At 27.4% G+C, this 25,400-nt stretch overlaps 3 protein-coding genes across 4 annotated transcripts; 1 reads left to right on the top strand and 2 right to left on the bottom strand.

Moving 5' to 3' along the window:
• Positions 1 to 171: 171 nt before the first annotated feature.
• On the bottom strand, positions 172 to 3,099 carry LOC145849617 (tubulin beta chain-like). The gene is made up of 4 exons (XM_082954589.1): positions 2,615 to 3,099; positions 2,300 to 2,544; positions 1,822 to 2,216; positions 172 to 387 (listed from the first exon to the last, which is right to left on the bottom strand). Exons 1-4 carry the CDS (start codon positions 3,097 to 3,099, stop codon positions 172 to 174), a joined length of 1,341 nt encoding a protein of 446 aa, XP_082810715.1.
• Positions 3,100 to 7,053: 3,954 nt separating this feature from the next.
• On the bottom strand, positions 7,054 to 9,184 carry LOC145849616 (tubulin beta chain-like). The gene is made up of 4 exons (XM_082954588.1): positions 8,700 to 9,184; positions 8,378 to 8,622; positions 7,852 to 8,246; positions 7,054 to 7,284 (listed from the first exon to the last, which is right to left on the bottom strand). Exons 1-4 carry the CDS (start codon positions 9,182 to 9,184, stop codon positions 7,054 to 7,056), a joined length of 1,356 nt encoding a protein of 451 aa, XP_082810714.1.
• Positions 9,185 to 16,438: 7,254 nt separating this feature from the next.
• LOC145849627 (tubulin beta chain) lies at positions 16,439 to 21,933 on the top strand. 2 transcript variants are annotated; one of them, XM_082954613.1, is made up of 6 exons: positions 16,439 to 16,589; positions 17,838 to 18,057; positions 20,249 to 20,456; positions 20,524 to 20,768; positions 20,870 to 21,264; positions 21,373 to 21,933. In XM_082954613.1, the coding sequence occupies exons 1-6, from the start codon at positions 16,533 to 16,535 to the stop codon at positions 21,586 to 21,588; spliced, it is 1,341 nt and encodes a 446-aa protein (XP_082810739.1). In that variant the 5' UTR covers positions 16,439 to 16,532; the 3' UTR covers positions 21,589 to 21,933. The 2 variants fall into 2 exon arrangements, with proteins under 2 accessions (XP_082810739.1, XP_082810741.1); XM_082954615.1 differs by lacking the exon at positions 16,439 to 16,589 and adding an exon at positions 17,013 to 17,144.
• Positions 21,934 to 25,400: the final 3,467 nt, after the last annotated feature.

The following is a 25,400-nucleotide window of genomic DNA, read 5'->3' as shown; positions in this document are numbered from 1 at the left end:
ATACTTAACATACACTTGTGATATAAACTTTGTTCTAAAGCTGAATTTATTATTGCTTACTATATATAACAGTTAAAAACATTAAATAATTAATTCTAAATAGTTTAACAAACTGAAAGTGTTATAGCTAAAAGTATTAAAACTATTTTTATAGAAAACATAAAAAAAAAGTTAATCTTCCTCTTCACCTTCTTCTTCTTCATCAAACTCTCCTTCTTCTTCAGCGGTGGCATCCTGGTATTGTTGGTATTCGTTAACCAAATCGTTCATGTTGCTCTCGGCTTCGGTGAATTCCATCTCGTCCATACCCTCTCCTGTGTACCAATGCAAGAAAGCTCTTCTTTTGAAAAACAAGCGGAACTGCTCAGAAATTCTTTTGAAAACCTCCTAATGAAACAAAACTTGTTTGAGAACAAAAATTAGATGTAGTTAATGTAGTTAGATTAGAAATAATTCATATGCCGACTAATTTGATTAATGTTAAGTTATAAATACTAGCTGAAGTTTTTCAGAGTTGAGTAGTTATGAAAAATACACAAGTAATTAATAAATAAATCTACAAACAAGTTCAGAAATAATTAAATCATACCAATTTTTATAACAATAGTTATGCAAAGTGACAAAACCAACAAAGATTAAGTTTTTACTAATAGACTTATTAAACAAAACTTCACAGACTTTTCTGTTTTTTTATTTAATTTAAGTCCAATTTTTATTGTTTACAAATTTAGATAACAAATTATGAAAACTATAAAGTTCGTTTATTCGCGATAATTTCAGTTTTTTAACAAGTTTTTTCTTAGATAGTTTCACTTTACCTAAAAAGCCTACAATACCTAAAAAAGTTTGTGTTGAAGTTCAACAAATATTACTTTACAGTATATAAACAATACGTTGAAATAAGTAATATATAAACTAATTTACTGATATCGATTTTCAATTAGTTCGATTAAGAAAATTTTGTTGTGAGTTACTTGTTCCTCTACAAAGTTTTCCTGAAATTAAAACTAATAAAACAATATTATATGTTTTGGTTTTAAGAAAACAAATAGAGAGATCTCAACTGCTGGAGATTTATTTAAGCACTGACGAGGTCTTTGACCGAAACTTAGTTTGCAAAATAAATTTTTGAAAGAATAAATATAACTAATAAAACAATATTGATTCTGCTTATTATACTAGTTTTAACTTAAACTGTATATATATAAATTTATATTTACTTTTGTTGAATAAAACTTTAGGCAGGGGAAGCGTTTAAAACGCCGTTTTGTCAAGGAAAAAGTTAGTTTTTGTTTAACTTAACTTATATGTAGGTGTGTTTTCATTCTGTTTATTTTGCTGAATGATTTTCAGTTTAACCTAAACGAAAGCAAAAGTATGTGCAAGTAATTATGTAGAAAAATATCTGATGAATATTTATACTTTTAATTCTTTTTTGCTAAAAAAAGCACAGATTTAAAAGCTTATTTGATTTAGTTTTCGATTTAATTCCCCACTCCTTCTTTTATTCTTATTAACAGTTTAATAACCTGTTAGAATGACTTCAAACCTAGTTTTAAATATTTAATTACTTTCATTACCAATTATTTCAAAAATTTTACTAAGTTCCGAAATATGTTACTCTGTAACTAATTAGTTATAAAATCGTTAACACATATCTAACTTGCTTACTCACTAATAAAAAAGCTTTTTAAAAAAACAAAGAAAATATTTAGTGTGTTTAGTACGTATCGTTTTAACACTTTTTTATGAGTACAATTAAAAAACAAGTACAACTTGAAAGTTAAAAATTTCAACAATTATAAGGGACGTCTATTATACCTGAATAGTTGTGTTGTTTCCGATAAAAGTAGCTGACATCTCAAGTCCACGAGGAGGAATGTCACAGACGGCAGTCTTTATATTGTTAGGAATCCAATCGACAAAAAAGCTTGAATTTTTGCTCTGAATGTTCATCATTTGTTCGTCAACTTCCTTCATAGACATGCGTCCACGGAACATAGCTGCTACGGTCAAGTAACGTCCGTGTCTCGGATCGCAAGCGGTCATCATGTTTTTGCTATCAAACATTTGCTGAGTGAGCTCAGGAACAGTGAGTGCACGGTATTGTTGAGATCCACGGCTGGTAAGTGGAGCGAATCCAGGCATGAAGAAGTGAAGACGGGGGAATGGAACCATGTTGACGGCTAGTTTACGGAGATCAGCGTTCAATTGACCTGAAAATGTTGTTGTAGTTTATGTTAAGAAACAATCTTACTTTTAATTTACGAATATATACTTAAATAAACTTTAAACAAACCTGGAAATCTAAGACATGTTGTTACTCCACTCATAGTTGAAGATACCAAATGGTTGAGATCCCCATATGTTGGTGTGGTAAGTTTTAGGGTACGGAAACAAATGTCGTAGAGAGCTTCGTTATCAATACAGTAAGTTTCGTCAGTGTTTTCTACAAGTTGATGTACAGATAAGGTGGCGTTATAAGGCTCTATAACCGTGTCTGACACTTTAGGTGATGGAAAAACACTGAAGGAGTTCATGATTCTAAAAAAATATCATGAGTTAAAGTCGATTTAGTATTAGTATTAGTTTATTGTTAATATAAAGCAGTCACCTGTCCGGATATTCCTCACGAACTTTATTAATTAACAAAGTTCCCATGCCAGATCCTGTGCCACCTCCAAGGGAATGTGTAAGTTGGAACCCTTGAAGACAATCGCAACCTTCAGCCTCTTTTCTGACGACATCGAGAACGGACTCAACTACTTCGGCACCTTCCGTGTAGTGACCTTTGGCCCAGTTGTTTCCGGCACCGCTTTGTCCGAAAATGAAGTTGTCGGGTCGAAAGATTTGACCGTACGGACCAGACCTCACCGCGTCCATGGTACCAGGTTCGAGGTCGACTAGGACTGCACGCGGGACGTATTTGCCACCAGTGGCTTCGTTGTAGTAAACTTCGATACGTTCTAGTTGGAGGTCACTGTCTCCAACATATGAGCCTGTTTGGTCGATACCGTGCTCGTCCGAAATAACTTCCCAAAACTTTGACCCAATCTGATTACCGCATTGGCCAGCTTGCAAATGAAGAATTTCGCGCATTTTAGAGACTTTGTTATTTGTCAAAATCTTTTAAACCTGTTGAAAAGTTTATGTGTTGTCAAAACCTAGATAAAGTGTAGTTTTAAACTTTAAGCACTATTTTTTTTTTATCTAACTGTGTAACAAGCGTTAGTGCTAGTATAAATATGTACTTAATGTCTGATTTTTTAAACTACCGATATTCTTGCTAGTAATAATCTAAATTTAAAAAAAGTTTAGAAGCATTTAATTTAGTAAAAGAATGAAATATTTTGAAAGTTATAGTTTTAACAAATATTTAAGGTAAAATAAACTGTTTTAGCTAGAAGAAAGTTTTAAATAATATAAAGCTAAAGAGCCATAAAACTATTCAAAAACATTAAAAGATAATAAAAAAAGAAAATGCAGAGCGTACTTGATTCTAACAAAGTTTTGTTTCGAACTTGTTTTGAATGAAGTTCTAAAATAATTTCAACATAAAAAAAAAGCCTCATATACTGTTTATAATAGTTAAACTTTCTTGAACTAAAAATTATATTTTTGAAGCAGAAGCTTTTTTAATAAATAATATTGTATAGTTAAATAATTATGACTTTAAATGACAATAAATTTTATCCTTGTGCTTTTTATTTTATTTAAATTATGCAATTAGGTAATAAAAAATACTTTAAGATCTGTTCTTAAAACAATTATTTTTTTATTATTAAGTGTTTCAAATTGCTTTTTTAATTAAATTTTATGTAATTTTGTAGTAACTTTTACAATACAAATACATTAAAGTTACTTTATATAATGCTATTTTTATAGTATTTGTTAAAAAAAAAAGTATTTTAAAAAGTCACGGAACCATTAATAAAAGTTTTAACTAGTCTGTTCTATTTCGAAACTAATAATTTTGGATTAACGTTTTGTGCAAGCATTTTTTAAATGATTAACCAAGACTATTATTTTTTGAGAAATGTTTGTTTTTTAACAGAATTGCATCATAAATACAAATAAAGATACTTGATGTATTTATTTTATAGCACGTTTTTTGTTTATTTATGCATGCATTAAACTATCTTTTGTATTAATTTTGTTAGCTACTACTGGCACAATGTTAAAGAGAACAATGTTTTAATTTACTTAAACTAAAAATTAAGCGCTTATCTCTAAACAACTTAACTTTATATAACTAAAACCTAGTACATCATAAATAAATAAATCAGTTTTTTTATCACAATATCTTAAGACCCAAAATATATTAAGTAATTTCAAACAAACACATATTTAAAACTTATAATAACGCCTATTTTTTAATGGTAAAATGATAATTGTTAAATAAAACATTGATTTTTTGTATTACGGTATAACCTAAAATACTTCAAATTTTTAAACTATTACAGAAGAAAATAATCCTACCAGTTAAAAAGAATCAATCAAAAACTTAATATAACTACATTTTAAGGTAACTTAAAATAATGTTTTTGTTCAAATTGTGAAGTTTGTAAATTTCAATTAGTAAAATATTTTTTTAACTTTAACATTTTTTATAGCATAAATAAATTATTTTATCAAATTTATATTTCTCTATATTATGTTTCTTTTTTTTATATCATATTATTGTATATTCGTCCAGGTAATTTACTGTTTATATTATGACATTGCTAAAAATACTGATAAAGAAAGTAATAACTTAAATCTAAAATTGAACTACGATTATATATAAACTTAATCAGTGTTTTTCGTTATTAAGTATTTTGTTAGATAAACTTAACTGGATGACTAAGGTATAAGAAAATGTTATTATAAATCGTTTAAAGATAGAAAAAATAATAATGAAAAAGGTTCAAGATTCTTGTTTTCTTTCTAATTTCAACTTTTTTCATTTGATACAGTAAATTTTTAGACTATTCTTATATTCAATAAAGTTTTCAAATAAAACAGTTTTACTATACTATTAGATTTCACTGTAGTTTTAACATTATTATAAAAAGTAGAAAAAATTGATAAGAGATTATAATAAAAGTTTACTTTTTTTTAAGAATTATTTTTAGAAAAAAAAAAGCGACTGCAAACTTTTAAAATTTAGCAGTTGAGTGTGCTTTATTAATAAACTTTTTGTGCAACTCAACCCTCTAATATCAAAAGCCTTAAGAAAGTAATGATAAAATTGCTAAAGCACATTTAACTTAATATAAACTAAATCAAAATTAATACTTATCAACAGATAAAACGGAACAAACAGAGACGACTTAACAACAACTTAAGTTTTTTTAGTGATAATGTGAATCTATACGGTATCTAAATTTATTTTTGGATTTAAGTAGTCTAATGATAATAGTAATAATATGCTTCAAATTGTAAAAAAAAAATTAATAGTAAAAAAAAAAATGCAACCTTATATTAAAGAAAAATACTCATAAATATATTTTACAAAAGTTCTGAAGTTTTCATCAAAACAAATACAAAAACACATCACAAAAAAAAATATCGGCACAAGGAAAATATAGCTATGATCAAAAATTGAAACCTAGCTGAGCTTATCTCTAAAAATACGAAATTAGAGCACGATCTTTATTTTTTGTACCCCAAAGTATGACAAAGGCAATATATAAAAATAGAGAAAATAAGAAATTATAAAGAAACGTTATTTCCAATATAGAAATACATAACATGATATACTGTTAATAAATTCGCTGTGACAATGACTATATTGAGTTTTTTTATTAAGCTATATTGAGAACTTTAAGAAATTGATATGTTTCTAAATATCTTCGAAAGTGGATAAGATATGGTATATCAAAATAAAAAAATTTGTCAAATAGTATGAACTCTATGAGTTGGAACTGTTTTTTAATAACTTACTTTCTCAATTATTTTTCTATACTTGATACCTATACAACCTTATTTTCTCTATATTTTTATTTGGTTATGACATGTGAACATGATTCATTGAAAATAGCTTGCACAAAACTGTATGAACACTAAAATTCTGCAAAATCTACACCTAACTAAAACTTTATAAGTGTACTCACAAAAACATTTTAAAATGAGTAAATTTAATTTCTAAGAAAGCCGTTCGAAGCTAAAAGCTTAAAAAAAGTCATTGCTAATACAAAATTGTATTAATAAAACAACCAAAACGATTACTAAATATTTTAATATGAAGAGGTGGTGCACACTTTTTAAAACAATACCTTTATGTTATTAAACAAGATTTATTACAAAAGAAAACCTATCATACTATTAAACTTTTTATTACTGTTATTATTATTATTATTTAAGAAATTCGTATTTTTTAAAATATAATATAACAAGCTTTGTTTTAAGTGATTATTGATTTTAGTTTTCAAAACTTGAAATATTAATTACTATTTGACCTTGTTCACATAATATAGTACAATGTTCCTTAAATTTTGCAAAATTTTGTTCACAGCAATGTGTATAAAAATTACTTGACATTGCAAATGGTTTCTTATGAGCAGTGAAAAGCATTTTAAACACTCTGGGTAAGAAGTAAATATACTTTTATAAAACTTTTAACATTAGCGTACAATCATTAGAGCTTAGTAAAAATACAAAAACACATCTTTTAAAGATGGCAAAGTAAAAATTTTTTGGATCATTCATTTTTTCTATTGTACTTTTTAAAAAAATATGTGTTTTTATATATTTAGTAAGTTCTAATAATTGTACGCTAGCACTAAAAGTTTTATAAAGGTATATTTACTTCAAACCCAGTGTGTTTAAATTATTTTTTAACAACATACTGTAAACAGATTTTGAAAAATTTTGGATTTAATTATATAGACTATAGAGACTGCAAAAACTGTATTTGACTTTTAGTTCACAAATTTATATTTTCTAATATTAGTAGTAGTGCTAAACATAAAATAAAATTTGTGTTAAAGATTAAATAAGTCATTAGCTAGTTTTCAAAAAAAAAAGACAGAAAATTTTATTTACGAATCAGAATAAAACAGGTGCTCAGAATCAAGCTTCATCTTCAACATCTTCCTCTTCTTCTGCTTCATCATCCGTATCAACAAACTCTTCGTCTGCGGTGGCATCCTGGTATTGCTGGTATTCGCATATGAGATCGTTCAAGTTGCTCTCCGCTTCAGTGAACTCCATCTCGTCCATACCTTCCGCGGTGTACCAGTGCAAGAAAGCCTTCCTCTTGAACATGGTCCTGAACTGGTCCGATATCCTTCGGAAGATTTCCTGTTGAAGTGATTTTTTTATTATCTGATATAAATACAGTTTTATACAGTAGTCTGAAGATAAATTTGTTACAATAACACGTAGAACATTAATAAAAATTTAAAAGAAGTTCACACGTTTGAAACTTTGAACATTTTTTCTAACTTCTGGTTTATAGAAACTGAGATTTTTTAGTTACTCATGTATTGTAGATATTCTTTATTTTTTTTAAATAATAATTCAAATCCATTTTAAATGTTGTTTGTGAACTTTTTTTAGTGTAAAGTTAATCATGTTTTTGATTGTTGACCATTTACTACGCAATACTTAAAAAAAAGTATCAATGAAGTTTTCTCGTGATTTTAAATTAACTTACATATACTTTTTAATCAATAAATTGTAACACTAAATTTTATTCCTACGTATTTGTAGAAACTTTGTATAGAATATACATGATTATTATCAAAAAATATTTACTTATTTTAAGCAGACTGAGTTAAATACCTTATCATACCAGTTTAATTTAGAACAAAAAGTTGACTTGCAGCATTAATAAAATACATTATTAAACTTTATAAAAAAAATTACTTGGATAGCTGTTGTGTTTCCAACAAAGGTCGCTGACATCTTAAGACCCTTCGGTGCGACATCACAAACGGCTGTCTTTACGTTATTAGGGATCCAATCCACAAAGTAGCTGCTGTTTTTGTTTTGAATGTTATACATTTGTTCGTCGACTTCCTTCATAGACATGCGTCCACGGAACATAGCTGCTACGGTCAAGTAACGTCCGTGTCTCGGGTCGCAAGCAGCCATCATGTTATTGACGTCAAACATTTGCTGCGTGAGCTCAGGAACGGTGAGGGCACGGTATTGTTGAGATCCACGGCTGGTAAGTGGAGCGAATCCGGGCATGAAGAAGTGAAGACGGGGGAATGGAACCATGTTGACGGCTAGTTTACGGAGATCAGCGTTCAATTGACCTGAAGAAAAGTAGTTATACATAAAAAAACATACTAAGATCGATTGATCTGGTAAAAAATATGTTTAATAAAGTTTAAGTATATAATAAGATATATATCTTTTTTTAAATAATCACACGTTTTGAACAAACCTGGAAATCTAAGACATGTTGTTACTCCACTCATGGTTGAAGAAACCAAATGGTTAAGATCACCGTATGTTGGTGTGGTTAATCTCAGAGTACGGAAACATATATCGTAAAGAGCTTCGTTATCAATACAGTAAGTTTCGTCAGTGTTTTCTACAAGTTGATGTACAGATAAGGTGGCATTATAAGGTTCTACAACTGTGTCTGATACTTTGGGTGATGGTACAACACTGAATGAGTTCATTATCCTACAATAAAAAAAACAGTGTAATTGACATTAAAAGCATAAATTTGTATTACAATATATTTTTGAAGTTTATCATACCTGTCAGGATATTCTTCACGCACTTTACTAATAAGGAGTGTCCCCATACCGGATCCTGTGCCACCTCCAAGGGAATGTGTAAGTTGGAACCCTTGAAGACAATCGCAACCTTCAGCCTCTTTTCTGACGACATCGAGAACGGAGTCTACGAGCTCAGCTCCTTCTGTGTAGTGACCTTTGGCCCAGTTGTTACCAGCACCACTTTGTCCGTAGATCAAATTGTCAGGACGGAATAGTTGTCCGAATGGGCCGGACCTCACTGCATCCATGGTACCTGGTTCAAGATCCACAAGGACTGCACGCGGGACGTATTTGCCACCAGTGGCTTCGTTGTAGTAAACGTCGATACGTTCTAATTGGAGGTCGCTGTCTCCATTGTACGATCCTGATTGGTCTATACCGTGTTCGTCTGAGATTACTTCCCAAAATTTTGCTCCAATCTGATTGCCACATTGGCCTACTTGCATATGGAGAATCTCACGCATTTTGAAATATTTTTAATTGACTGTAAAACGTTAGTTGTAACTAGTTTTTCTAAGTATTTGTTACTTTATGGTTACTTTAACAGATTGAACCAAGTGTTTGTCTACTTGTACTCAACTGAACACTTTTCTTGTTATTCAAGAAATTATATTTTAGTCGATTAAACTATGTATCATTACTTAACTTTAAAAACTAGTATTACCAAAAAACAATGCTACTTACTTTTATAAAAAGTATCACTTACTCTCTATTATAACAAAAATCGATTGTAGCTACTTGAAACAATATTTCTTACATTTTTATCATACAATTAAATTAATTACACCTTTTATTTTATTTAGTTGTAGTATATATGACCGTTTTTTCATGATATTTTAAAACAAAACAACTTAGAGATTCTTAGATCTGTTCGTAATTTTATTTAAAAAGGTACAATTCCTTTTTTTTCATTTGCAACTTTTACAAACTGATTTTACTTTTAATAAGGCAACTAAACTTAACTACTTCTAACTTACAACATTTATTGCTGCTTATGCAAAAACTATAAAGTAAACAAAGTTTAAACTTTGAACTAAAAATAAAGTTGAAATCTCCAGCACAGTGTTACATTAAACTTTTAGTAACATTTTAAACTTGATCAATTGGATCTTTTATTTTTTCAAGAAGATTGTAAATCTGACAATCACACTAAGAAAAAGGTTGTAAGACGAATTTTAGTTTATAGTCTGTATTAAGTATTTTATAAATACTTACTTTAATATGCTTTATGAAAGACAAATACATTTCTATTTCAATAATGGACAAACTAAAGTTTTTTATTAAACATTTGCAAAATAAATTGTTTAATTTGTTAGTTGAAATATATATACTTTTTTTAATGCAATATATCTTAATTTTTTACAGCTGAAAAGTTGTCTTCTTTTATATAACCTAAATAAGTTTAAGTTATCATACTTTTCTAATGTTCATATTTGGATTAATAAATTTTACTAATTGAAAACTAAAAAGTATTATCATAATGAATTGAAAAAAACAGTTTTTTTGTTTGTGTTTTATTTATCTGCTATGTTTGTAAAACACTAAAGCTAAAAGTACAGCTAGTTTTCTTAAAATAATTAATAAACGAAAGTACAGTTTTCTGAACAAAACGTTTTTTTTTAAACTGTCATAAGTTGTTGGATTTTATACAACGAAATAGACTTACGTAAATAAATTTTATTCTGCAATGCTTGGCAGTCTTAGTTTTTTAGACTAAAATGAACCAACTTTAAGATAGTAAGCACAACATAGTTACAGTTTCATAAAAAACAAAAAGCTAATTTAAGTACTAGTTTATAATAAATCAGCAAAATATTTGCTTATAAATTAAAACAGTTATGCGCTTGTATTACAAATAATTAGTAGAGCATTATCTTTATAATAAAACAAATTAATTTGATTTAAAAACTAATGCTTAAAAATTAACAACAAAATAAAATCTTTTTAGCGTTTTTTACAAAATTTAGTTATAATAAAGTATTAAGCACATAAGTGTAATTAATTGTTTAAAATTTCAATCCATAATGCAAAGTAAGTATATGTTACATAATGATTTTGTTTTAAAGTTTAATTACAATAATATTTAATTACTTAGTTTTCTTAAAGCAAAATTATTAATCCAAAAAAGTATTATTTTATTAAACCAAAACAGCAAAAATTTTTTACTTATGTTTGTTTTGTTTAATTTAGGTATCACAACAATGCTTTTCTGAAAAGCTGTACATGGATTAGCTAGTTCTTCATTTAATATAAGTAATCAAAGAAAATGCATTGCTTTAACATACTAAACAAACTTAATACAATTTACTGTTATGCATTTCAACTATATTTTAAAATGTATTATTGTGATGTACAATGTACATTAAAATAATTTACAAAAAATTGTTTTAAATTAACAAAAGTGTCTAAGGATGTCTATAAATGAAATAAAAATTAGAAGAAAAGTTTATATATTCACAACATATTAATTAGATTAACTTTTTTAGTACGAAATTATCAAAGACGATACAAACTATCGAAAAATTATTTATTTGAAATGAAAAATTGTTGATTATTAATAGGAAAGTTTTAACTAAGCTGACTAATTGAGAAACATGTTTTATCAAACAGCTGTGTTAAACTAAAGAGAAAACTAAGCTGTTTTTAGGTAGTTTCCATGAAATTTAAAACAAAAAATTTAAGTATAAGTATAATTGAACTATAATATATTTTTAATAACGCTAATAAAGTCATAAAATGTGTTTCTATTGAAAAACTTAGTCTTTCTGGATTTTTTGTTGTTTTAAATGTTTGTTTGTATTATTTTATGTTAGCTAAAGTGTTTTAAAATTCCTATTAAGTTAATGAATATACACAGTTTTTGTTATTTTAGTGTAACAACTATCGATAATAACTTTTAACTTTATGTAAACTGTAACGTAGAAAGTTTGTGAACTAAGCACAGAATTTTTCTCAATAATCGGAAAGCATCATGCCACATTTTGCAGCATATGCAGCCTTTCAAGCTACTCAATTATTTATTGATTGCGCTCTGACAAAATCCCTGCCTTGCTGTCTGTTCGTCTAGCCGTTTTTGTAATGTTTTTTTTTATTGATTTTTCTGTTGGACAGTAAAACTTTTTTTTCGTTGAATTTATATAAAATTTTCAAAACCTATCACAAAAATTAAATTAAATTGTCGAGTACACAAAATGTACTATTATGCTAGTAAAATATATAAACTAAGCAAAATGTACACGCACTAAAACCAAGCTAATTGGTCTTGTTTAGATTTTGTTTCCTTTATGTTTTTGGTATTTTTTAGAAGTGTATTACTAAAATTCTTAACTTTCAATTTAGAAACTTCTAAATACTACTTAGACTATGTTATAACTACGTGTTTTAAGTTCATAACAAATAATTCTATTTTGATTAAATGTCAAAGTTGTAATAAGTTAAATTATTATAGCACTTTTATATTCGTTAACTAAATAACTTTTTTAAAGTTTTAATTCTTTTGTATTTCGAAATCAAATAAGATATTAAATTACAAATATAATAAGATATAAATGGTTTTTAATCTAGCCTAATAACAGAATTAAAAAATTGTCTTATGTTACTAAAAAAACCTAGACAAATTTGATATTAAGCTTTGTAGTTTATATTTAAAAACTTTTCTTAGTTAGTTTTAAGATAGTCAATAAATTTACTATAAGTACAAAAAAAATTCTAAAAAATAGAATTCAAAATAATACAAAACTATTTTTTGAAACTACGCAGTTTAACCATATCCAAATTTCATTATAGTAATAAAGAATGTTTAGACCAGGGGTTGGCAAATCGTAGCCCGTCAAGCAAAAAAAATAGATAAGAAAAAACAAATTTAAGTATTTTTAAAGTACATATTAGTTTACTTTATACAATCATGGTATTTTTTACTTTGCGAAAAAGTTTGCTTATAGTTTATAAGTTTGCTCTCGTATATAGATATTTAGTTTATTTTAAAGTTTTAAAATATACTGGAGACTGCAAAGCATTCTTTGTTTATAATTTTGCCAGCGAAGAACTTTTTTCGGTAACTTTGTACATTAGCCCTCAAAGACTATAAAACGCTGGTCTTAACCTTGCTAAAAAAAATTTAATATATGTTAGTTTAAAAATTTTTTTTGAATAAATTCGTTCTCATTAGATCACTAGAACTCATCATTTAGTCACGATAATTCGTTGTTTTATCATGTAAGACTAAAGACGTTGAGTTAAATTAAGTATGTCATTTAAAGTTTTTTATAATGTAATAATCAAAAATTCTATGTAAAAGTTTATCAAGTAATCAATGAGTTTTTCGAACATGGTAAATAAAATTTACAGTATAAATTTTATTTTATAAAACGTACATTTTAATTTTAACTTAATTTAATCAAAAAATCAAATTATGACGTGATTTACAACTATAGTACAATCTGTGTCGGAATGTAACAATAATTCCATTGTATACTTATCGCATCACTTCTTAATACTTTACGTGTGAGCTTCATATTTGCCTTGCCAAGTTGATTAAACATAATAAAAAAGCTTAAACATTCTTAAAGCGCTACGAAAAGTGTCAGGTGACAAAAACATTGTACATAAATAAAAAGCTCGTCAAAAAAAGAAGGCTTGTTTTTATAAACGCGTTCGAAAAACACCGCCGCGCCCTTTGAAGGTGATTGTGACATCACGGCAGTCGACCTGGAAAGTGATTTGATGAAAAAGTGGTTGCCATGGCAGAAAGCGTTGTGCCCACCCCTCACACACGCGAAACGGGCATGTTTGATCGAGTACGCGATTTTTCTGCACAAACTTGCCAACCGTTTTTCATTTTCTTGAATGAATTATTTATTGTTTGCTTACCGCTCCACTCCTTCCTTTATTCTTTAAATTAAGTGGAAAAGTAAATGATGTAAGCGATCTTCAGCCTCGACTCGATTTTAAAGCTTTTTTTAATAAAATGTTCACTTTTTTTTCTCATGATGAGAACCACAAAAACAAATTTATTTTTTTATACCAAGATATTTAGGGTTTTGTACGTAATGCTTAAAATAAATATTTATATTAAAGTACTCGTTTCTGAGCTTCAAACGTGTTTTTAGTAACCATTTGCGTTCTAAAATCTAAGAACCACTGCTTTTAAATATAAAAAAATTAAGTAGAAGTTACAAATTTAAAGCAAAAGTCTTAATTTTTACATATGACATAAACATATTGTAACAAGTTAGATTTGACTAGGATTTGACCAAAAATTGAAACACTTTATTTAGTACGTATAACAGTCAAACAAACTGTTTAAGTTTATTAATTCCGTTTAAGTTTTTTCTATATAGTTTTTAGATATTGGTAAATTAAAAAAAATATTTAAACATAAAATTGATACATTGGATTGTTTTACTTTAGCTAATAATTAATTTCTTTGATTAATATATGTGTTTTTTAGATTTTCCACGATGAAACAATATTTACAACAGTATCTAAACTAATACAATTTTTTTATTGCTAAAAATGTTTTATTAAGTCGTCTTTACCTTCTAACTTACTTTAAGTTTTATTTTTTAATATAGATAAAGCCTCTTTATAACCTTACTTTTTCACTGTTAATTTAAAACAATAAGCTTAAACATTTTTGTAAACGTAATTAGTCTGTCTTAACTTATATTTACTATAAGTAAAAGTTAATCCTATATAGCTTTATATTTACTAAGATTCAAACTTCAGTGTCTTTTAAAAAGTTAACAATTTCAAGTCGATAAGTTTGGGCATATAAACGAATCAGCAATAAAAAACAAAGCTAATTGTATATTCTATTTACAATATAATTAATGATATTTGTTTAAATCTATATTTGATGTTGTTGTATTACTAAAACATAGATTTTACAAAAGTTTATTTAATCTAAAAGCTTAAAGATTAATTCAATCATTTTAATTTATCAACAACATGTATGGTATGCGGTCTTTCGTAAAAAGTGTTATAACTAATTTCAAACACTCAGTGATATCTTACAGAAGCTAAGTAGCATCCGGTTCTTTCAAAAAATATATAAGACGGTGTTCTATCCGGGTTTAAGAAAAAACACTAGGTCAAGTTGTAATCAATTCTTTTTGTAGATATTTTTAACTTTGTTAAACTGTAGTATGGTTCGAAATAGTAGATAAATGAACGAAATTCAATAAAAATCAACAAACAAAAGCGTAGAAGCATCTCAGAAACACAACTTTACCTTTGAAGTTGTTTTTTTCAAAAATTTTCGTTCACTGAAGAGTATGTTGCTTATTTATAGAAATAATTTCAAATGTCACAAAGAACTTTTGTTGGTTAAAAAGGATTAAAAATAACTATTTTATAATTTTACGTATAAAATAAAGGACAAGGACAAACACACGAAAAAAATATTTACGACATTTTATTTAAAAATTAAGGATTTCGATCTGTTTTTATTTTGAATAAGTAAATAAAATAATCTTTTCCATGCTATGAATTTTTTATTTGTTTATATTTATGTTTTTGGTTATGTTTAACTTATAACATTATGCACTCATGCTAATGTATTTTAATTTTGTTATTTTTTTTTTATTTATGATTGAAGACCTTTTAAAAAAGACAAACTAATTGTTTTCTTGAAATCGGTAGTTATGATATAAAACTTTATTTTATAAAACACAAATGTGTTTTTCTTAAATTAAGCAAATAAATATTTTAAAGAATCAAAGTTAAAAAATGCTTGAATTGAAGCAAAAACTCTTGATCAGTAGCTTTATTTAAATAAAATATTCTAAGTTTAAATCTTTGACACGTTTTAGATGAGTTGGCTCTTAAAAAAATTCCAAGCGACGTATATGTAAATAATTTTAATAAGTTTGACAGTTTGCTTAGATAATCATTTAAGCAAGCTGTGTAGAACTAAACGAAGTTTTATTTTCATAGCACTAAAACTTTTCTTTTTAAATCCGAGTTAAGAATAATACAAAATAACTTGTATATAAATTTAAACAAGTTTTAATTGAAAATCTATTGAATATAAGCTGGAGTTTTTCTTTAGTTTTTTTTTTGTTAAGAAATTGCGAAAATTAAATAATATATTTTGACACAATTTGGTTGTTATAAAAACTTATTAAGTTATTTTATATGTTAGACAAATCATATAAAGATAATTGTTCAAAAGTTTTCGTTAAGTTAGGTAAACAGTAGTTTAGAATAGTGAACTTTAAATGAATTTGTTTTTTTTTTACTGAGATTTTGTAGAAATCATACTTTAAAAATGACTTATTAAAACTAAAAAGTATTTCATTAATTGTTTTAATAGTTTCCTTTAAAAAGTTAAGCGTAGTTTCAGTTTTAAAACCAAGTTTTTGTTTGCTTTTAAGATTTGTATGCTGTATCTAATAGCTAAAACAACAACAAAAGTTTTTTTTCTTCCCCATTTTTATGAATTTAGAAAGCTAGCAGTTGCTAAAACAACCAACGCGCCTTTTTTCTCGTTTTAAAGCGCCTGTCCTTTTGTGCTATTGTCACTAAAATGTAAGAAAATAGACCGTTATGTCCGTCGCCTCTCTTTCTCTTTCTATATTCGACTGAAATGAAAACTAGCGCTGCTTTTCTCTTCGCCTTATCTGTAAAGCTGTGGCTGAATGCGCTCAAGTGGCTCGTTGCTAACGTTTTTACCTTCCATCGATACTAACTCTTTAAATACCTCCAGAAAAATCTTGGGCTTTGCATTCGAGAATTGAGTCCAACGATAACAGTTGTCTCAACTAGCTATTTTTATACGAAGTCTACTTTAGAAAATTTTAATCAACAAACATGCGTGAAATCGTCCATCTTCAAGCAGGCCAGTGCGGTAACCAAATTGGAGCAAAGGTAAGTCAAATATTTTATAAAGTGTTTGTTAAAGCTATATTGAAAAATAGAAGTAGCAGTACATGGTTAATAAAAACTGTTTGATTTTATCGTTGTTATGGTAACTTATTAAAAAAAACGAAACTTGATACGGAGAAAAACGCGAGAAATTAAACTGAAATTTAGTTATGGTTGCATAATAATCTCTTGATTAATATAAACGTGTACGTAAGACATTTCTATAAACTGTTTAAGTATTCAAATTTATTAAAACGATTTCGCTTATAATCACCTAAGCGTGCAATTAACGTTCAAATATATTTTTTATCAGTTTCAAGCTAGCATGCGGTAAAAATTCAAACTAATCGCGCCAACATAACGCGGATGAATATGTGAAACTTTTTTCTCTCGCGCGCAACGCGCTTCAGCTTAATCTAGTTTTCATTTGAAGCTGTTCATTTAGCTTCTTCGGTACCGCCCTTTAGTTGCTAAGTAATTAGGAAATTTTGATTAAAAAACATGAGGGAAATTGTTCATTTGCAAACTGGTCAATGTGGTAACCAAATTGGTGCCAAGGTATATATTTTTTATTTTATAAAACTTATTTTAGCATAACTAAACTAAATTCATAACCTTTTTTTAGTTGACTAGGTACACAGTATTTTAATTCATTCTCAATGGTGATTACTGGATGATAAAGTTTTGTTGTAGAATTTTTGTTATTAAACTAAGTTTTTAATTAATTATAATTAAATTTTGTTTAATAGTTACAAATATATCAGTTGTTGATAAAATACATAGTATGAAAAGTAAAGACTGATATTTCAATAAATATAGGGTTAAATAAAAGAAAATTAAGTATCTTGAAATCTGATAATGAATTACAGCAAACTTGAATAAGAGTTCAAAAATGTAAATGAGAACATCAGTACTTTCAATTAATATTAAATTAATTTAGGTAAAATAATTTGATTAACTTGAGAAAAAAAATTAATAAAATAAAATGTTTTAAAGCATTAGATATTCATTTTAATAAAATTTGAAATCTTAATAAGCCCATGAATAGACAATATAAATAAAAATGTAGCTGACTTAAGCATCTACTAAATAACAGTTAAATATTTTGATTTGATGGCACAAAATGTATTAATTTGTACTAATATTTAGTTTTTTTAAACTGTATGCTGAAATTTCAACTACTAGCTAAAGTAGGCATTAAAGCAAAAATTTAAACAATGTGATTTAATTATTTAAACCTTTTTTCAACAGTTCTGGGAAGTTATCTCAGACGAACACGGTGTTGACCCCACCGGAACATACCATGGAGACAGTGACCTCCAATTAGAACGTATCAACGTTTACTACAATGAAGCCACTGGTGGCAAATACGTCCCACGTGCAGTCCTTGTGGATCTTGAACCAGGTACCATGGACTCCGTGAGGTCCGGCCCATTCGGTCAAATTTTCCGCCCAGACAACTTTGTCTTTGGTTAGTTTTTACAAGTTGAAAATATGATTATTAGTACTTTATTAAGGAGACTAAACTACTTTTTACAAAAATCAGTATTGACCCTTAATAATTTCAAAGTAAATACTATATTTTTTTATAATATTAAAATTTCAATTAACTTATGGAAAATTTCTAGTTTTTTCAAAATTTTGTTAAACATGAGTTAAAGAGAAAATTTTTCCATGTTCAGTTTTCTTGGAATTTTTTAAAACTTGCTTAACTTATTCTAGATTTCTAGAGCAGTCTACCTCAAAATATTTGAACATAACTCTTCTAATGTTAAAGGCAATTCGCCAAACTTATTGGTTTATTTTTGTGGATCAAAAAATTAATTTTCAAAATAAAAATACAATTTCATTTGAGATAAGTTTATAAAATGAATATTAGTACCATATATGGAGTTACCTATTATTTTACAAAAATCGATGTTTCTCTGGAAATTTCAAGGTATATAAGATAATTTATTAGACCATAAAAGTTTCAATCAACTTTTAAGAACTGTGTTTAATAAGTTAAAGAAACAAAAATTTAATGGTCAACTTTCTTGGAATTTTATAAAACTTAAGAAAAGTATACTTCTATATTTTTAAAGCAATTAACATCAAAATTTTTGAAAATAACTTCTGAAATTAAAAGCAATTATTTATCAAACTTTTTTTTATTAGTTTTTTATGGTTAAAAAAAGTTTATTTTCCTAGTAAATAAAACTTTTGTTTTAAAATTCACAATTCTTGATTACAAATTTCTAATTTATAAAAATAAATTTGACTAAGAGTTTTAAAAAGTTACCAATTACAAACTATAGTAAGAGATAGATTTTTAATAAAAAAGATACCGAAAGAACTGTATATATAGTTAAATCAGGGTTGTCAAAAAACCTGGAATTTGACATTCTTGGGAAAAAAGCCTAGAATTAGAAAAATAACTGGAATTTTGAATAATTTCTACATTAAAAATTAATAATTTTGAGAAAATACAAAAATTCTATCATAAGTATCATATAGATTTTTATTCATCATAAAACATATTTAAAGAAGTATAACAATTTCTTTTGAACATTTTGTACTGTTTGGGAAAGTTTTTTTACTTAAGTTTAAGTAGAATTTTATTTTATTTGGAAATAAAACATTTTTTTACCATAAAAAGCTAATAAAATAAGTTATCTTATGAATGAAATTTAAAATATAATAATAAATAGTAGATACAAAATCCACAAAAAAATTGAGTTTTGTTTTATAAATTAAACTAAAAAAAAATTTTTTTTTTTATTCAATAAGATATTTTATACTAAGTAATTTAATATTTTGTGGAAGAATAATTAAGTTAAATTTCAAAATAAAATCTTTTTCAGTTCTTCAATATCAGTTCTGTAATATTCTATTTAACAATTATTTTTATAAATATGTTTGAAATGTTATTAGCTAGTTTTTCTTGACAGATATGTTTAATTATAAATAAAACCAAATAAAAAAAACAAAACTGTCTCTTAAAAGAAACAACTTTTTAGTATTTAATGGAAATATAATATTATGGATGTTTTATAAATCAAAATGAAATTCTAATGTTATGTTGACTATGTATTTAAGACCGCTTTTAGTATATATTTTTTTAACAAAACTCTATTTGATCATAAAATTATTTTTTTATTCTGAACCAAACCAAGTATTTTGTCCCAATTAATAGATATCATAAAAATGTATCATACTGGATTGCCTAAAAATCTGGAATTCTGGAAAAATCTGGAATTTGACAATTTAGGCAAAAAAAAAACCTGGAATTTCAGAAATTAAAAGAAATCTGAAGTTTTGAACAAAACAAAAATAAACTAAAAAACCTTATATTTTTAACAATTTTAACATGTTAAGTATTATAATTTCAATTTAACAAGAAATATCTACCAAACAAATGATTTTTTTTTTGCTCTCATCATTTTTTTTAAATTAAATAACACAATCAAGGTAGCTTAATAGTATTCTTTCCTCGTTGTTATACTACTCAGCACAGTTTTTTACCTTAAACTTTGCTTTGATCTAAAAATAGATCCAAAAACAGGTACTTCTAAAAACCTGGAAGAAACTTCTCAAAAAAAAATTGGCAAATTTGATCATAAATTTTTTTTTAAGTTCTTTTTAATTTTATACCTTCGATTAGTAACCAAAAATTTCAACAGGACAAAGCGGTGCTGGTAACAACTGGGCCAAAGGTCACTACACAGAAGGAGCTGAGCTCGTAGACTCCGTTCTCGATGTCGTCAGAAAAGAGGCTGAGAGCTGTGATTGCCTTCAAGGATTCCAACTTACACATTCCCTTGGAGGTGGTACCGGATCCGGTATGGGTACACTCCTTATTAGTAAAATTCGTGAAGAATACCCTGACAGGTAAATTAAGCTGCTTGTATATCAACAAGGTAGATTAGCATATTTTAATTTTATTTTATCTATGCAGGATAATGAACACATTCAGCGTTGTACCATCACCCAAAGTATCAGACACAGTTGTAGAACCTTATAACGCCACCTTATCTGTACATCAACTTGTAGAAAACACTGACGAAACTTACTGTATTGATAACGAAGCTCTTTACGATATCTGTTTCCGTACCCTTAAACTTACCACCCCAACATACGGTGATCTTAACCATTTGGTTTCCGCCACCATGAGTGGAGTAACAACATGTCTTAGATTCCCAGGTTTGTTTATATTAAAGTGTGGCCAATTTAATTATATACTTAAATATGTGCAGTGCATATAACAATTTTTTTCTTGGAAAACTTATAAAGTACTTTTCTAGGTCAATTGAACGCTGATCTCCGCAAACTAGCCGTCAACATGGTTCCATTCCCCCGTCTTCACTTCTTCATGCCCGGATTCGCTCCACTTACCAGCCGTGGCTCTCAACAATACCGTGCCCTCACTGTTCCTGAGCTTACTCAACAAATGTTTGATGCCAAGAACATGATGGCTGCTTGCGATCCAAGACACGGACGTTACTTGACCGTAGCAGCTATGTTCCGTGGACGCATGTCAATGAAGGAAGTCGACGAACAGATGCTTAACGTTCAAAACAAGAACAGCAGCTACTTCGTCGAATGGATCCCTAACAACGTCAAGACCGCTGTCTGTGACATTCCTCCACGTGGCCTCAAAATGTCTGCTACCTTCATTGGAAACAGCACAGCCATCCAAGTTTGTTTTTTATATTTAATTGATAAAACTTTGATTTCAACAAAGCTAACTTTTTTGTTTTGTTTATTTGATCAAAGTTACAAATAACAAATAAAATCATTCTTGCAGGAGCTTTTCAAGCGTATCTCCGAACAATTCACAGCTATGTTCAGAAGAAAAGCTTTCTTGCATTGGTACACAGGAGAGGGTATGGACGAGATGGAATTCACCGAAGCCGAGAGCAACATGAACGATTTGGTCAGCGAATACCAACAATACCAGGATGCCACCGCTGAAGAAGAAGGAGAGTTTGATGAAGAAGAAGAAGGTGAAGAGGAAGCTTAAAGTTTTATTAAGTCATTTACTAATTTTCTCTACATCACTCCATGTTTAACTAATAAACACAAAGATACATGTTTGATCTGTCTAACTAGCTTTAAATTTACATTTGTTAGATTTGATGCTCAACACTGGCCTTTCTTATCTGTTTTATAAAATTTTAACTAAGTTATTTGTTTGTTACTCTGCTGTGTACGTGCTAATAAATTAAAGAGTATCAATGATACCTCAAATTAAAAGTTAAAAGGTTATGTATTAACTTAAATTTCATTAAAAATTTTAAAAAGTCAGTGTTTTGGTAATTATTATTTGTGTTTGAATCTGAAACTACTAAATAAATTTTCATCTAGAGTAGTGTGCGCTAAATAGCAAAAATATACATGTAAACTAGAATTTTATTTACGTACGTAAAACATTCTTAAACAGTCTAGTTTAAGTACCAGAAGTAAAGTTTGTAATTAAACTCTATAAAAGGTAGACATCTGTTTTTATGAATTAATAAGTTCATTAGTACATATTGACAATCCTTCATTTTTTATTATCAGTTTCAGAACTACTGTTTGGCTAAGCTTTTTTTTTTCAATTTAACATGTTATATGTGACTTTATACTTTAGAACTGTTGACATATTGACTTTAGACAAAATGCTAAGTAACTAACTTCAAGTTTAAAAATTAGGATAGTTGTAAAGGATAAGATTATTTGCAAAGAGCAAACTTTGTTTAAACCAGACTGATGGTACATGTATTTAAAATATATGAAGAGTATGGATGTTAAAAATATGTTTATTTGATATTTTCAAAGCTTAAGCTACAATAGATGGTATAGCCTGATGTACCTTCATAAACTATACATTTTGATTAATTTCGCGTAAATCTGATTATTATCAAGTTCATTTAGTCCTAGGTAATAGACATAAGCCATAAATATAAGAATGTTCAAAATTGGGCTGAAAATTTTTTTAATCGGCAGGCCAGATGCGGAGAAACTTAGGCCTAAGTCGGCCAGAGTAGATAAATTTTATTTGATTTACAAATTTCATCAATGAAGTTCTTTTTTTTTTTTTGGTCTTTTTTAAATTCCAAATCTATCATAAACGTTACCTATTTTTCTCTGTATATAAAATCAACCAGGTCTATTGTAAGTTTTAAAGTTTGGTTTAACAGGCCAAGATTAGCTTACGCCGTAAGTTACCCACCCCAATATAAAAGAACTTCTCATTATATTACGTTAACAAATAAATAATAAACTTGAAGTTAACAAAGGTCAGCTGCGTTAAGTTTAGTAATAGTTTTCTTGTTGTAAATGATCTCTTGATTAATTGAAAATTTACGCAAGTACACTCTTTTTACAGAAAGGGTGGGAACACAATTACGGTCCGCAATGTACTGTTTAACTTGAAAGCGTTCTGTTAAAAACCTACATTAAAAATATGCTAAATTAATTTGATGTTCATTACACGCCAGTGATTATGTACGATTCAATTTTGGCTTTAAAATGACTTCTATTAGCAATTTGCGTCCCACTAAACTTTAAACAATTTCTCTCCGTGGATAACTTTCTGATGAATCTAATCCGCAAACTGAAGAAGTTACAACTATACTGAATGTCTGTTGTACCAATTTAAAAAAATGGTTAAAAGTAGATAACTACTTTAACCTTGTCCGATCTAAAAATATCTTAAAATTTGTACAGAAATTCATTAAAACATCTTATTATGACTAAGTAGAAACCAGTCGTGGCTTGTCTCAGATGCAGTTGTTGGTCGTGTAGTAAAGTTAATAATCTTTTATATACGACAAGTAGGATATAATCTAAATTAACATGAGGAAGATACGCTGTAGCTGATATATACATTTTATATTAAATAGATAATCAATAAATTAGATAATATTTATAAATTATCTAGTGGTGGTATTCTTACATAACTTAATTAATTTTTATTTTAGTTAAATGCCTAAATTAATTGATACAGTTCGTTTTAGCATCTAATTAGTTTATTCAAAATTTAGACGAATAGAACTTAACCAAAAAACTTCGATTTTGGTTAATTTCGATCGGAATATCGATTCCAAAACGTTAAGTTTTACCAAAATGTACGTAATCACAAACTAGATAAACAAAAGAAACTTAAGTTAAAAACGAAGATAGATTAATAAGTGTACTACTTTACGGAAAACTTTTGAGGTAAGTGGAACTTATAATGATAAATCTGTTTAGTTCTCGATTTTTTCAAAATACTCTTTTATTCAATAACCTTACTTTCATTTTAAAACATTCATGTGCTATTAAAGACTTAAAAACACGATGACCGAATGTTTTTCGTGCACCAGGTCCTAGGAACAAATATTTTAATCGCTATTTTTGTCGTTCAAAAAATAATAAATTATTAAACGATTTTTTAAAACACTATTCGTTTTCATTTTTGGGTTTAGTTTTTAATAGTTATCCAAGGAAGATATTTAATTGAAACTGCCAATCTCTATAAAACACTAATAAACGAAATATGTTAAGGAAAAGTGAGCATGATATTTGGTTATCGTTGTAAAAGGTTTTTATACTATTTTGGTTCTTGTTAATCAGTATGAAGTAAAAGTTTAATATCTTTTAAAAGTTTCAAGAACGACTTTTGCTGTTTTAAACAAAGGCTTATCTCTTTGCGAACTACATTGAAACAAAAACTGAAAGCATTTCGATTTCAATTAATTAGATATTAAAATAAATTTTGACTTTAAAAGTTCCAAAAATGGGTTTTTCAGTTTAAAAGAAAAGGAAAGTTGTTGAACAAAAATTCTTATTACTTTTTAAAAGATATCAAAGGTCTGTTTTTTTATTTCCTTGATCTTACAAGAGCTGTAAGACAAAAGAAACTATTGATAGTTTTGTAAAGAACAACATTTGAAAACAAACCTTACAAGTAAATAGCATTGCAATAATAAGTTTAATGTAATTCAGTTGTTTTACTACTATGTACCAAGTTGTAAAAGTAGTTGACAAGCGTAACTTTTACTTTCAGTATGTCCTAATTTGATTAATAAAATGTATATTTTTTTGGTCTTTGTACAACGCAAATCTAAACGCTAGTTACCTAGGTTTCGTTGGACTTTTTATAGCCGTTTTTCAACTAAAGCTGGTACTAAAACAAAATTAAAAAGTAAAATCATTGCTTAAAGTTCAACAGCTATGTTAATGAAAAAAGCTGATACTAAAAGTTTTGTGTTAGTCAACATTTAGACAATTAATGTAAATACTTCATCTTCCAGTTTTTTGAAAACTTTAAAACGTATTCTAAGTAGCCTTAAATATAACTTTTACCGCTTGCTTTTCTGATTTATTCTAGATAGATTCTGTTTTAACAAATGTTATATTCTTTACACTTAGAAAAAAAAACATCACTAAGGCTTCTAACAAAGCAACAGTTTAAGCATAAAATTGTAATAAATCATCCATGTTAAATTAATTTCTATACAAATGAAAATGAGAAATACTAAGTTGTAACCTATTTGTTTAACACCATTTTGTTTACTTTTAAAAACAGATAATAAATGATTAACGCAATGCAACTTATTTGTTCTTTAATAAAAGGCTTTAAAAGTATTATTTTAGTAAAAGGTGTTTTTAAGCAAAGAATATACCAAGATTTAATTTACAAATAGTACAACAAACTAGTATATCAGACTTTGGTAGGTTTGTTAAATTAGATATAAAAGCAATTAATATTTAAAAAATTAAGTCATATCACTTTGCTAATTTAAAACAAATATTTTACTTTTATATATAAAGTCAACGAAGGTAGTGGTCAGAATGAAGTATTAATAC

This window comes from Thalia democratica, chromosome 2, assembly GCF_965202585.1.
Source record: "Thalia democratica chromosome 2, ktThaDemo2.hap1.1, whole genome shotgun sequence".
Taxonomy (NCBI): Eukaryota; Metazoa; Chordata; class Thaliacea; order Salpida; family Salpidae; genus Thalia; species Thalia democratica.
The sequence above is the reverse complement of the archived record's forward strand: the minus strand, read 5'-3'. Positions and strand labels throughout refer to the sequence as shown.